Here is a 14,418-nt window from a genome sequence, read left to right as displayed (position 1 = left end):
CCTTCCCCCGCCACCCCGGCTTTTGTTGATTTAACAGCTCTAAAACTGAAATATCTAATAGTTGCTAGCTTTGGATTGCTTCAGTTGGGAATATAATTGAGGCACATCCATGCTGCATGCTTCTGCAAAAAGTGTTTGATTAGATTAAGCATGCAAATATGTAATAAATATTAGTTTTCAAAGTACAGTGCCAGAACTTTCCAAGTGACTGAGATAGATTTCACAGTGAAAAATAGAAGCTGTCATTTAATTTTGCTATTTACAGATAAAAGACTTTATATTGCAAACAAAACACTTTTCAAGGAAAGACAGTTTGATTTTTACTTTTGAAAGTATATGTGTGTATTGCAGATACAGTAACTGTCTTGGAAGATTTATGAATGAATATTTTGTCATGGAAAGGGTTTTTACAGTTTAATTTAAAAATAAAGTTATTAAGTGTCTTAGCTTCAAAGCAGCACAGCTGTAAGCATCAGAATTACAGCCGTATAGGAGAACACTACAACTTTCCACAATGTTTATATCTTATAAGAAGTTTTACAGACTAGATTTAACATTTCTTCCATCTCAAACAGTTTGGAATACTATGTGTGATTATTATCTCAGTGGAAGCATTTCATATTTCTAGTGCTGCAAGACAGTATTTTGATACATTACACAATCTGTCAAGTTCTGGCTTGTGTTCAACAATTCAAAGCAGAGGTTGGTTATGTATCTTTTTTTTAATGTCATATTGTGTTAATATTTGTCATATTGTGTATAAATTCATTTTGCTCCAATAAAGATAGGTAGGTAAGTAGAGCTATTCCAGATACAACTACAGCCGCCTAAAGAAGTGGTTGTATGTCTTCAGTATAATTTTCTGCTGTAGACAAGGCAAGGACTTCAGGTATCTTGCATATGTTGTCTTTGAAGACAGAATTAAGCTTTCAAAGGCAACTTATCGTGGCTATTTAAATATGAGCCTGACCTGAGAAACTGAAATGTGACTATTAGCAGGACTGGAATAGGCGCTTCTGCCAAGTCCCCAAGATCTCAGAGTGGAAAATTAAGAATTCCGTTCAAAAAAGCTGAGGCGTGTCTTCCCTTGGCTGCTTAAAATTGGGAAAAAATAATACATTTTAGTAAAAAGCAAACCCGGCTAATTAGTGTGTGCTGACAGATGCATATTTTCTACCATATGTACAACAGCTTTTTTTATCTGCCTCTCTATTTAGAATGATGGAGCATGAAAATATTTTAAATATTACATTAAGATATTACTTCTTAAATTTCCATCACTTAAAAAAGCTACCTCTAAAAAGAGTCCTAACATCTGATAAATTAGGAGATTTGCTGTAGCTATTGTAGACTTCAAACAAAGAGTAGGAAGAATTGGTGAAAAAGCATAGCTCAGGATCCAGTCTTATTACTATTATTATATATTAGAGAAAAATGAAGTCTAAATATTTATACAATACTTCTACATTTGAACTTCTCTTTATAGCTGACTTCTTTCTTCTCCAAAATGATCCTATTCCGCTTCATTTTTTCTTTGTGTGTGTTAAGATTTAAGGAATGGTTCTGATAAGTATTTACTGTCATCAGATGCAGAATTTGCGTAGCAAGACCTCAGTGTTCTTCCTTGCGTAACACAAGGCCTAATGTTCATTGAGAACTACTTTTCATCAAAAGTTGAGGTTCTTACTGGGCTTGTAGCTGATCGGTACTCTTAAAGGTGGAAAAAAAAATCGGAGTATCCTCTTTCAAATGAATGGAGAGCTGAGCTTGCTTTCCTTCTCCAAGTTTCCATGCGAGGGAGTTGTCCTGAGATGGCTTCATAAAGTTTCAGGTGAAAGTAAAAGATTTTACTTCAAAAACAGAATTTTGATTTTTTTTTTTTTTTTTTAATATTTGGAGATACATAGCACAAATTGATGTATAAATGGTATTAACAGGTAAGTAATTTCCCACTTCATTACAACTCTGATAGGAGTCCTCAGAAGTTTGAGTTCATACTCACTTGATGTTCCAGGTATGTTGCCATTAGAAAAGTATTATGGAAAAGTTAAAAGTACTGAAAAAGAAAATATTTTAGTTTATCTCCTCTAGTCCAATGGAAAACACATCTAAAATCCCATTTTTACTGGGGAGATGGAGGGTCTCTCTCAGGTTTTTTTTGGGGGGAGGGCTTCGGTTTTTTTAGCAGTTTCCTTACTAGTGTGGTAGAACAGTGTGAGTTCTGCTTAATGTAGGTTTTGTGCAGTCTCTGTCCTTGGAGGTTTTCAGCATACGACTGGATAAACCCTGAGCAGCCTGGACTGACCCGATAGCTTTGAGCATTATCTTACAATACTGAATTCCCCTGTTTTGCCAAAGGGGAAACAAAGGAACAGAAAATCCTAGTGATTTACTTTGTAGCTACCTTCAGCTGTAGACCAGCATATACGACATAAGGAACTGACCTTCTTAAACTCCTTATTTTTTTAGTTTGTTTTTTCTTCCAGCTTTTAACATGCCTGAGGAAATGCGCACAATCGATTTAGATTGGAAAGATTTCTTAATGTTCAGCAGCACTTTTTCCAGAGCTGATAGACGTTTGGTCATTCCACAGTGGTTAACGGTTTGTTCAACTTAATCATTACTGTAGTTTAAGTATTGCTTAGACTTCTCCTACAGTTAATGAAAATTTTTTGTAAATAAGATGGCAGATGTGATAGCATGCTGTCAGCATCTTCAAAGCTCCTTTAGATTATGTAGTAACAGCGAAATAAAAAGATATATATATATATATAGACATAAATGCAGTTGTATATGCATATGTATTTTCAGTCAGTCTCTGTAAGTATAGAGCCTTTATAATGGTACCCAGTAGCACATTTTATGGGCTCTAATATTAGTTTGCTGCTTTTTTTCAAAATTATACAGTCCTGAAATAAATTGTGTAGGCAATGTTGTAAAACTTTAAAGCACATGCACAATTAGAACAGATTGAAAATGTTTGCTTTAAAAGAAAAAAGTAATTTACGTCAAGGCTTTACTCTCTAAACTGAAGCAGCCTGAGTTTGTCCATCTGCTTTGTCATCGCTGTTCTTGAAGGTGCATTTCTTTAGATCAGGTTTTTGAGCTCTCCGAAGCATAAGTAGACCTGGTGTGTTTGCAGACATATCGGCCTTTATCTCTAGATTAAATGGGTGTTAGAGAATATTTTTCTTTCAAGCAAAAGCTGGGCTACATATCCTATTTCATGGTTCATGCCCACACCTCTCCCAGGTCTTGACTTGACCTTCACGTCTAAGTGTATTGCATTAATTTTCAAGTTTAAGTGTATTAGCAGAAGTCCGCACAATATTGAATCTGATTTTGAGACTGCAATTAACTTATATTGTAAAAAAAAAAAAGTTTCTTTGTCTTGAAACATGCTACTTTTCAAGCACTTGAAAAGTCCAAGCCAGATTTGTTCTGGTGTTTCTACTACAGATGAGTTTAGAAAGGAATAACACCACATTTCAAAATCTGTAGACATAATTCCCCCTTCTGAACTGTAATTAATCAGTAGCAAGGAACAGCTGCACACAGTGCTACCTGGACAGCTATCAAGTGTTCCTGTATGTAGTGTAGTTACAAGGTGTAAATATTGTTAGGAAGATGTCTCTATTTCCTGAAGGTTTCCTATGTCTGCAGCTTGGGACGGTGCAGGGTTGCTGCTTGCTTGTGCCTTTTCCTCACATCTGCCTGCTGCTCGCTCTTAGCCATGCATAGCTCTTAGGCAGAATGTTTTTCATTAGACCAGCCAATATAGTTAGAAACAATGGTTTATTTATTTATGAAGCCACACCAACTTGTCTTAAGGACAGAGAAACTTGCTTATTTTAGCCTCGCTGATATAGTTGGGTAATAAGATGTCTTCTCCCTACAGATCTTGCTTTATGCTCTTAAATCCTCAAAGAGCAATGAGTCTTCGTTGCTTCCTTAGCAGGAACTCTGCCTACTTAAAATGAATGTATAAGGTCTCTCTTTGGCAATACATATATTCTCAAAATCGTTTTTCTCTTAGCTAGTTTTCTAAATCTAGTGATTGGGAATATCGATAATGTTGACAAATATGGATTTCTGTGGATCACTGTTCTCCTTTTGGAAGGCCTTTCTGCAGAGACAAGTAAGCATATGGTATTAAGACTAGGAATGTAAAAAGCTGAATTCAATCAGACAATTCTTTTCTTACATCAAATTGATTTGTACTCCACAGTTGTATTCTGGAGATCTTTGGGCAAAGGTAGGTTCCCTCACACGGTTCCCAGTTTATCAGGAATATCCTTTGCTTCCGAAGGAATGGAGAAAAAAATGATCATTCCAGTCACCTACATAAGCATTTTAGATGTGTCATTTCTGTAGTACGTATTGCTTTTGCTGACAATTTCAAACAGAGCTTTTGTAAAAATGCAATCAGAAATTTTTAATGCTAGTGTTTAACTTTAGAATTTCTGCATTCACGTTATAAAACTGGAATGGTGGAAGCTTTAATTAGCAGGTGCAATCCTGCCAGACATATTTCTAGAGATGTAACTGCTGCTTCCTGCCTGGAAAAACCCATCCTGCTTGCTCAAAGGTTTCACCTGCTGCCTCTGCTCTCCCACTCTGCTGTTCTCTTTTCCCTGCGTCACGGAGTTCTTCAAGGAATACACAGTGTTTCTCCTCAGGAGCACTTACGGTGTGGGTTTCAGTTGACAGTTTCACCATGAGGATGTCTGTTCCTAGTAAGTCTGGATGTGGAAATACTGGCAATTAAGTCTGTTTTACACAGTGGTTGAAGTTGCATTAGTTTCTGCGGAGCTCTGTCCTACCAAGTATTGTCACCGCAACGTGTAGCAAGCCATAGCACTTCACTGAAATTCAAAGAAAGTTCTCAATAATGGTGGTTTATTACACAGAAATGATTTACTAGAAATACCAGAAATTCTTTTTAACCCATTACAAAATACTTTATTGACCAAATTAATCACTTTTGTTCCAATAGGATGTCAGTATTTGAATAAGTTTAACTTTTGGCATGATGTCAAAATGCAAGTAAGGAATAGGCATGACTCAGGTTTTCCTGAAAAATACTGAGAAGGATTTGTTAGAGCAGCAGTTATCACAAGTATCTAACAAACATATTTTAGTAGTGATATGTGAAAATTAACAATTTGGGGAATTTTAATTGGGATTTAATTTGACTTTTAATTTGAAGTGCCATATTAAAAATCTTATAAATTAATGGTGCATTTACTAGACCTGAAGAGTATCAAAATATTTTTTCCTGATGTGTTTACTCTGCCATCCTTGAGGACTTGAGCTTAGGTGTGAAAAGGGAGTTAATTTTTCAGATTATTACAGTCTGTGGCTATTTTTGATGCCATTTACTGTGAATTGGCCTCTGCATGGTAGTGACTGGTAACACTGCTGGTTTAAGTAACAAGTTCTAGTGACCAGATGTTGTGTGATAATTTTGTTTCCAGTCAGTTTGAATAAATAATCTGGCAGTGAAAGGTGGTAAATTGCACTAAAGTTCTAGAAAATCTGTCCCTCAGAAAAGTTTAATTCACTCAGTAGTATAAAGGACTATTGGTAAAACTGTATGATAGATAAATCAGGCTTTTATTTTAAAACTACTGTAACTCGTTTGTATGTGATAGCAGGAATTTTGCTGCTTATTTTGCCATAGAATGTATCCGTTGTGCATAGAGCATCTCACTGCAGACATCATGTAAAAGAACTGCACACCCCTAAGTGTTTTATTTTCGGTGCCAGCTGCCTTGGTACAAAGGCGCAGCCAGCGCTGTTGATGTGCTGTCTCGAGGTTAGGACACTGCTGGCGGAGTACAAAGGATTAATTCCCAGGTTCCAGTAAGTGAAGAATCTGTTATTCCTAAAGCCAGGTGGTTCTCAGCCTGCTCTACCTTTTTCTCCAGCCTAGTGCTCGTGTCGCAGTTGATCGTGTTCATGACACGCTGGCGCTTGTAAAACTGCATCTTCTAGCAGCAGATCGTTTATAAGGGAATATGTATTCCAAAAATAGAGACTAGCCTAATGAAGGTGTATGCTGTGTACTAAAGCATTAACTGTATTTTACCTTGCACTGAAAATAAACTGTTGACATGGGATTATACCTGTTAAAGCTTCCTTTTTTTTTTTGTGAACTTTTGAAGGTTAAAATGCACTTTGCTCATAAATATAGGGCTACTGTATTAACAACAAATATTAAAAATCAAAATGTAAATTGGGCAGAACTGTTATCTTGCATCATTTTGCCAAAAAATATACTTTTGATTGTTTTGGGGTTTGTTTTTTGTTTCCTCAGTGGTTATTTCAGTAGCAATGGCATGTACTTACATAGCCCTTCTGAAACAGAAATACTGCCATTGTCTTTCGTGAAAGTCATCTTTTCCAATCCCTCACATCCTGTGATTCTGTGCTTCCATGACTATTTAAATAAACCTACGTATGGGGATTTATCTGTGCGAGTGGAGACTGTACCTACCACCTCTCCCACAGTCACTGACTCAATTTATCAGTAATTTTGTTTTCCAGATTTCTGAATTCCAGCTTCCTAGAAGAGCAATGCTGTGGTTTTCCATTCCTCAGCGTAGCTATTTCTACACAGCACAGAGCAGTTCCACTCAAGGGTCAGGACAGCAACCTATTAACTGGTGATGACTTTTCCCTCGCTATTTACGTGCCTAACCTACTTACTTGGTGCTTCCTGCTGTTTTGCAAAGAAACGCTGTTTTCCCAGAAGCGCTGCTTTTTAGCTTCAGTCTCCTATCTTTGGAGTTTCAAATATGGACCCAGTTCATTGTTATCACGTGGACTGGTTTATACATTTCTGAGTCTGGAAAGATTTTCCATTTCCTTTCTGTGTGTTTAAGATTAAAAACTGCCACAGAAAGCATTGAGTGAAATCTGAAGATTCTTTAGGGAGGAGCTGCTTTCTGAAGGACATCTGCCCAGTAAACACTTGTTCTCTTTTGCCTTTTCTTTTAAATTTATTCTCTAGTTGACATTTTCTTTTGGTGCTTTGAGTCTGCATTTTTTACACAGCTGCAGATGATTTGCAGTGAAGTTGAGCAGGTATCTTTTGTGGTGGTGTTCTTATATAACAAACACTATAGAACTCAAGGGAAAAAGTCCCATAGATAACCTGTTTATTATTGCAATTTTTTCTTTCCAGAACAGTAATAGTTACAATCTCTAGTATTAGTATTACTGCATCTGTGCTAATCTTGTAACAAAGATGACTGAAATACTGCAGGCAAGATCATTGTTTCGGAAAAATGGAAAAGCTTTTTCTCAACATTGCTGCGGAGATGGTCTGAATTGTTCTTCTGCTGCTATGGCTGCACTTAGGAATAGATGGACATTGTGTCTTGGATTCTTTTGTCCATCTCATTTGATTTTTAATGTATTTTCTAGAATTTTGTATAAACTTGTTACAAGCTTTTTGTGAAACTTTAGAGTTCCAAAAGTATTTCAGAATAACTTTTTTCCCTGGAAGTGTAAGGTTTTTGACTAATGAAGTTTCTGTCTATCTTTTAGTTGGAAAATTTTCATTTTGAGATCTTAGACAATGTTTCTGGTACTAACAGGGAGGGGTATGGAATAACACTCAGGAGTTGTTTGCTCCAGCTGTACACGTGGCATTTGACTTGAAGATTTTTTTCCTTCTAGGGAGAAAATTCTCCTGTTCTAATCAACATTTTTTTCCATGAAAGTTCCACTTAATTCATGAGAATATACACTGCAGTTATCATTGAAGTGTGCTCTTAGGATACGTTTCTGCAAGCCTCCGTGTTTAGGGCGTCCCCAACACTATGCATCGTTCTTTATGCTTATTTTGGCAATTTGTAACATGCTACTGAGTGCACGTACTTATAGATCAAAATACAAATTCAGTCATAGATTGCATCACAAAGAGAAACCCCACATTTAAATGCCAGCACAATATTCGTATCTTGTCTAATGTTTTCATTCCTTTGAAGTGAGCAGTGAAAAAATCTACCTGGTAGAAGCACAGTGTTCAAAGACGTGTTCAGTCTACCTGTAATATGGTGTGGTGGGGTCTGTTTAATTCTTGTATCCACTATTCTGATGGTGAAAGAACAGTCCCTTAATATGCTGTCATAGGAAACCTGTTTCACACCAATTTGGGTTTTTTTGCGTGAAGAAGAAATAGTATTATTTTCCCTGCACTTTAAATCAAATACCACTTGCTTTGTTCACATCTACTCGTGATGTTAGTAAATGAATCTGAGAACAGCACTTTTCACTGTTTGCCCCATGCACTTCTTATCTGGAACCCCACTCAACCTGGTGATGAGCCTCTTTGCCTTTCTTCTCATAACGATGTATGTCGTCTTTTATGTGTTGTCCATATTTTATTTTTTTCTCCTGGTTCTGATATATTTAAGTTATTTAAGTAGTCTTTGGATTGTTTTATCCCCTTTCTTCTTGTTGTCATCTTTCCCTTTCTTTGTTCGGTCTTATTGCACAAAACCCCTGGTAAGTTTTCAACACCATCTTGTTCCATCTCTGTTCAATCACATGTGAAGAGCTTTACTGTTTGATCTATTCATGTGCTTGTGGAATTTAAGATTATACATAGGGATGTGTGGTATTTTAGAGAGCTTCATAGATATTTCTACAGCCACACTCTACAGAACAGTTGATTATGAGGGGACCTATTTTAAAAATAGAAACAGAAATAAAAAGTATTTGGTTTCCTCTATTTAAATATGGACTTCAGTATTACCTTTAAATGTGAAAGATGAAAATATTTACTTAATTTTCAGAATTAATAAGTGGCAGAAAAGAGGACAAATGTGGTGGTGATATAGGAAGATACAGGAAAATAAGTGTAAATAAGAGCATTGGTGCAGAAATTTGAAGTAAGATTATGATAAAAAATTCCGTGTTTCTGTCTCTTAGCTGAGCTCATCTTTTCTTTGCTACTTGATAGAAATTTCAGTGTAAGGTATTATCTCTGGTATGTTTCTGTTACACTATTCAAATAATTGCTTTGTTCCTGCCTTTTAAATACATTTTTGCACTGTTCTTTTTTGCTTTTGTTTGTTTAATTTTGCTGTGTTTGTTCTCATTAGTCCCGAGATCACCGCTAGATTAGACATATTCGTAAGTCACTGTATGATATTACATGCCGGGGTGTTTTTCTGGTTTAGTTCATGGTATTCTGCTCATCATGCGTGTTTTTGTTCTCATAATTTACAGCCCTTTCGTATGTCAGTTGCTTGAAAAATGGTCCTTTGTGCTTGAGATGAAAAGTCTCCTGTCCGTTCAGCGTCAGCTCTATGGAAAGAGTCGTGCTTTGTAGCTTAGGCCAGTCCTATGTGCTCGGAGCAAGTTAAACAGCCTCTATCTGCATATCCCTTCTTAGATCGCTCATACTTGCCAGTTGTCTGGATTATTGACAGATACAAATACATCTTCTCCTAGAGTCTGTACAAAGTTTGATAATCTCTGTAGTCCCCATGCCCGGGCCAAGTGCTGTTTGCTTATTCCTGAGAGCTGCTGCTCATGCAGTGTTTGCCCTAGAACCAAATAAAATAGTTTTTCTAACTTCTTTATACCTAACCTCATTATTTCTTTGCTTAAAATGACAATAGGCTTTTATTCTATATTTGTAAACTGGCTGTCAAAAGTAGCTTACCTGGCTTTTTTGGTTGGCAGGAAGGAAAATGTTTTCCTGCAAACTTGCTGTTGCTTAAAGTGAGAAGCTGGTGGGACATCTATGACAGGCCAGATGAACACGGCTGTCTTGAAAAGTCACTGATAGTACCTCCCCTCTCAATGGGATGTAAAAATAGTAGGATCTTGCTCTGTGTAGCCATAACTACAAAAATACATTGAAACTCTTCCAATGGAGGAAGATCAAATTGACTGAAAGATCTTGGTGGTCCTTCAGTGTTAGGGACTTTTTAATTAAAATACTCTGGGTTCACTTGAGAGTAACGGTATATCCAGTTACATAAAAGACTTCTTGTAACTTCTTTTGCTGGGATCCACGATTTTTTTTTCGTAAGTTTTAGCAGCTTGCTGAGAGTGGTGTCTAAACTTGGATTAACATCTTGATATTTGGACTACACTTTTCTCTTGCGACAGCCAAAATCGCCAGCAGAGCTTTAATGACCATCCAGCAGGATGTTAATGGAAATAACTGCTGGAAATTATTGAGGATGGTTACTCTTAGCTTTTCTGGGCGTATTTGTTCTCTTCCCTGTGTTGTGAACTCAGAGTCCCAACTCTCCTGCTTACAGCCTTGCCCCAAGTTAAGATCAGAGCGCAGAGCTTGAGGCGAAGCTGGTGCTAAGTCCTGCCATGTGTCCCCTGAATTTCATCCTTTTCCATTCTCTCACAAAATTGAATTTTAGGATGCACCAAAGTTTCTTTATTAGCTTCAGGTTATTTTAAAAACATGTCTAAATAAATACTGTGGTTCTGACATTCCTTCTTTCCATTACTACTTGTAGTATCCAGTAAAACCAGCAAACGTTGGCTTTGCTTTGTGGTGGTTCACAGAGGCGTAACAGGCAAATGCCTGCAGAGGGAAAGGCCGGGGGTTTTGGTGCCTTGGTGGCAACAAGTGAACACACCGGTCAACATTTTCAATAGTTAGTCAATAAAACTAGTTTCTTAAGTATGTGCTTAGAAAACCTCACGGACACGACGATCAGTGCATTTTGAAATTACGTCGCTTACTGGAAGCTTAGCTTCAGGCACTGGTTTTTACACAAGCCCCACTTTGTTCTGCATTCATAAAATATAGCTTTATGTTCTGAGCAGTAGTTAAATAGTTACTTGAGATAAACTGTCATTGGGAGGCTTCAAATTGTTTGACATTCTAATCAGACTCATCTTTTTAAAACAAGTTGGTGGTACAGGCTATGAGCAGACTCCAAAACACTTGTTTGGTTCATGTTTGTAGGACTTGACTGAGAACATTTTCATCTAATAGCTTACACTTTTCAGGGATTTTTTTTGTTTGTTGTTACAAAAAAAACATGCTGTCCAGCAAACCAATTCTGCACCCATATATAAAGCCACAAATCTGTGGGAACTTCAGATTAATGATTGACAAAACAGAGTTTCCTTTCTTTCAGTTTCACACTTTTTCTTCCCTTGAGGGACCACCAGTTGTTCTATTCCTGGACACGGCCGCACTCTCCCCTTTTCTATACAACACGATGTAATTGCCGAGCTGCATTAGGTTAGAGATTAGTCTTGTCTCATGGCTTAAACCGCCAAACACTGACTGGAGGCAGCACAAACCCTTCCAGACCCAGGGACTAGTACCAGATGCTTGAAGGTGCCAGACAACAAGCAATAGAAAACTGTGGTGCCGTTTCTCTTTGAGGGAGTGGGGGGTTTGGCTCCTTTTAGCTGTTAATGTTAAGACGCATGCGAATTTTTCTTACAATTGCTGTTCATTTTTAATGCTTCTTGTACCACACTTATTTCTAATATCGTTAAATGTAAATAGCATTGTAAATAAATATTTTCTGCCAATGAAAAGTGTGTTGCTGCTTTGAAAGGTAGGCTGGCTAACATCCAGTCCCAGCTACTTTACAGATAATATAACCAGCCAAAAAAAAAGGATGTTGTTCTACCTTTTGCAGTTTAAAAAAGTCTTCCTAATTCTCTGATGAATACCTGCACAGGAATTAGAAATGAAGTGCCGTGAGAATTTTAATACATAACTGTGTGCAAAGTAGAATCCAGTCTGCTTTTCATAAATAATTTAACTCTGTGATGAGAACCTGCCTTTATCCTTGAAATTGGCTGTCATTACTGCTAATTACTAGCATGTATTTTATATATATATATAAAAATATATATATTTTTTATATATATATATATACACAAAGGTATTATACAATTTTAATGTGGTGTATCGTCCCTCTTTCTGCCTCGTTTGCTGTCATTTCTCTTGAGCTAACTCTGAGCTTCCTGATGGCTTTCTGTTTAAGGTTAATAATGACCTCTTAATTAGAATAATGACTACTGTATTGCACTCAGCATTATGCTGCGTTTAAAAACATCATCACGTAGGTGAACTGTCTGTGACAGAGGTGCACCTGATGTTATACGTAGGTTTTTTTGATTAAGTGCATAAAAGTGGTGGTAAGTTAGAAAATCTGGACACCAATTAAGCAAAATTAGTGAAAATATTACAAAATTTTTACTTACTAAAATAACTTTCTGTTGATAATACCTGTGATCAATCTAGATATGACTTAATTATGTGAAACATCCATACTTAGTTGATTTTCATATAGTTCTCACTTCTAAGAGAGTGTTAAACAGCTCTTTCTTTGCATGTTACAGATGCTGTTTTCATTACTGTGCTGTTGCACAACTTGTTGTCAAACTTGTTCTGTCTCTATTTGTTTTACAACATATGCAGGAAATAACCTGGTTGGATGTAGACAGTGCTGATGCTCCAAAGTAAATTCAGGAGGTAGGAAAAAACACATACGTCTAAAAGGAAAGGTATCTCTACAGTGCTAGTGGACTTTAGCATGAACATGATGATTTAAAAAAGACCTGACACCACAAATCTAAACCAGTAGACATTTTCAGTTGTGTTGTTTTTATTTCTGTTCAAAGCAATGCATTTCAGCTGTGGAAGTTGCTCAGCATCCTGCCTTCAATTCACTGAAGAGTTTAAATGTTCACTTTACCATGTGAGCAGTCCTGTTAGTTAACGACTGAACCTGCATGACCCAGTTCCCACAGACACTGGGACCCAGCTGAGTTTCTTCCCCTTGCTATAAGCCCTTACAGAAGCTAATCAGACTTAGTACGATCATAGAACTGTTCAAAAAAAATACTGTAAACAAGGCTTAATTATGTCCCATTCTGCTGCTGATTCAGAGGAATACTGATGATCTAGGAAACATTCTCTGTAGGTAGATGAAAACTCCAGCAGTCCCTCTAGATACCATGTTTAATAAACTAGCTGACAGCTTTCAAGGGGAGTATAGTTCACGTAATGTGATAGGGCCGAGAACACTAAATGACTGGAATTAAAATACATTTGTACCTGCATTGCTAACCTGGTCTGTGTTATCAAAACAGTACCCAGGATCTTGTAGATATGAGGTCTTCAGTTCTGATGTGAGCTTTACATAGAAGCAAGGAATTGCTAGGAAAATGGGTAACTGTCAGATGTCATTTTAAAAGCCTTCTGTAAAAATGGAATGGGCAGAATAATCCAATTTGCCTAGTAGGCTGGAAGCAACTAACAAAGTCTAAGGGAATTATGTAGAAAACTTACAATATCTTTCTGCTAAGATGACTGTTTTCCATTATCTTTGACTTGCAGGTCCTTTTAAATTTTTTTATTGTTGTTGAGTTATTATTTTTGAGGGTAGAGAACCTTAGCTTGAGCGGTAGCAAGGCCTGATGTCTCTTTGCAGATCCCTTGGAAACAGTCCTGTACAAAGGGCCTGCTCTTCTGAGAGCTGTTCTGTTCTGTTCTTGGGGGATACAGGTTACAGAAATGTGAATGTTACTAAATGGTGATGAAAAGGCTTCGAGTCTGATCAATTCAAGTGGAGAACACACAACTCTATTTACTCCCCATTTAAAACAGTGTAAGAGAGCCTTGTGTCTTAAACACAAGCAAATAGAATTCTTTCTAGATGAAAACCAGTACTGTTGCAGATCAGTTATTATATTCATTCTTTAAATACATAAAGTTACAAATATCTGTTTTATTTGGAACATGGATGTTAAAGTACAAGAAAATGCCTTGAGAGTGTCATTTTAGTATGTGTATATACATCCAAATAATTACTGAGAGGGATCTAGAAATCCTACAGTATCGCCTATAAAATCCTCTTTACAATTTATGTGCCTTCAGAATTGGGCTCATTCCTAGAGGAAGGGAAAACCGAGACACAGCAATAAACCTGATATACCTATAATTTATAGTTTCTGTACAGTTGCATTGTAAAATATGTAGGTATGTTATAGACTGCGATAAAAAGACAATGATCCAAACCAACTTTTTTACACCATATATTCCATTCACAAGTCATATATGCAGAAATTAAAGAGAGGAAAAAAGTCCTTAATTTCAGTGTACTTTTCCAGACGTGCTGGATTTGATTAAACACTATTGCATATAATCCTATTATAGCTTGTTATGCCTTTTACTAGCCAGTGTTTCTGTTCAGTCTCTTAAAGAACCAACCCTTCAAATCAGAAGTATTGACCATCAGTGTTTTAATTAACAGAGTTGTGACTACAGTTACTCAGTTCAAGAATTTATTATGCTTATGAAAAGTATTATTAGGTACTTCTGTATCTGAACTTTCTAAAGATTACACGTGGTTTTATTTTTTTCTGCAGATTTTTACAAAAAGTTAGAAAAAGTTGTAG

At 36.7% G+C, this 14,418-nt stretch overlaps 1 protein-coding gene across 3 annotated transcripts in view; it reads left to right on the top strand.

Moving 5' to 3' along the window:
- Positions 1 to 14,418, top strand: part of WDR33 (WD repeat domain 33) — a 69,800-nt gene that overhangs the window by 32,514 nt on the left and 22,868 nt on the right. Inside the window, exon 8 of one of the 3 annotated variants that reach the window (XM_080349513.1) lies at positions 9,244 to 10,128. The exons of the other annotated variants lie outside the window; for them this stretch is intronic. Coding sequence (XP_080205639.1) covers positions 9,244 to 9,293 — 50 coding nt within the window. The 3' untranslated portion in view covers positions 9,294 to 10,128. Of the gene's footprint in view, positions 1 to 9,243; positions 10,129 to 14,418 lie in introns of those variants that run through there. 3 annotated transcript variants of the gene reach the window in all.

Source organism: Nesoenas mayeri, assembly GCF_963082525.1.
Source record: "Nesoenas mayeri genome assembly, chromosome: 9".
Lineage (NCBI taxonomy): Eukaryota > Metazoa > Chordata > Aves > Columbiformes > Columbidae > Nesoenas > Nesoenas mayeri.
This window is presented reverse-complemented; position numbering and strand designations above follow the sequence as displayed.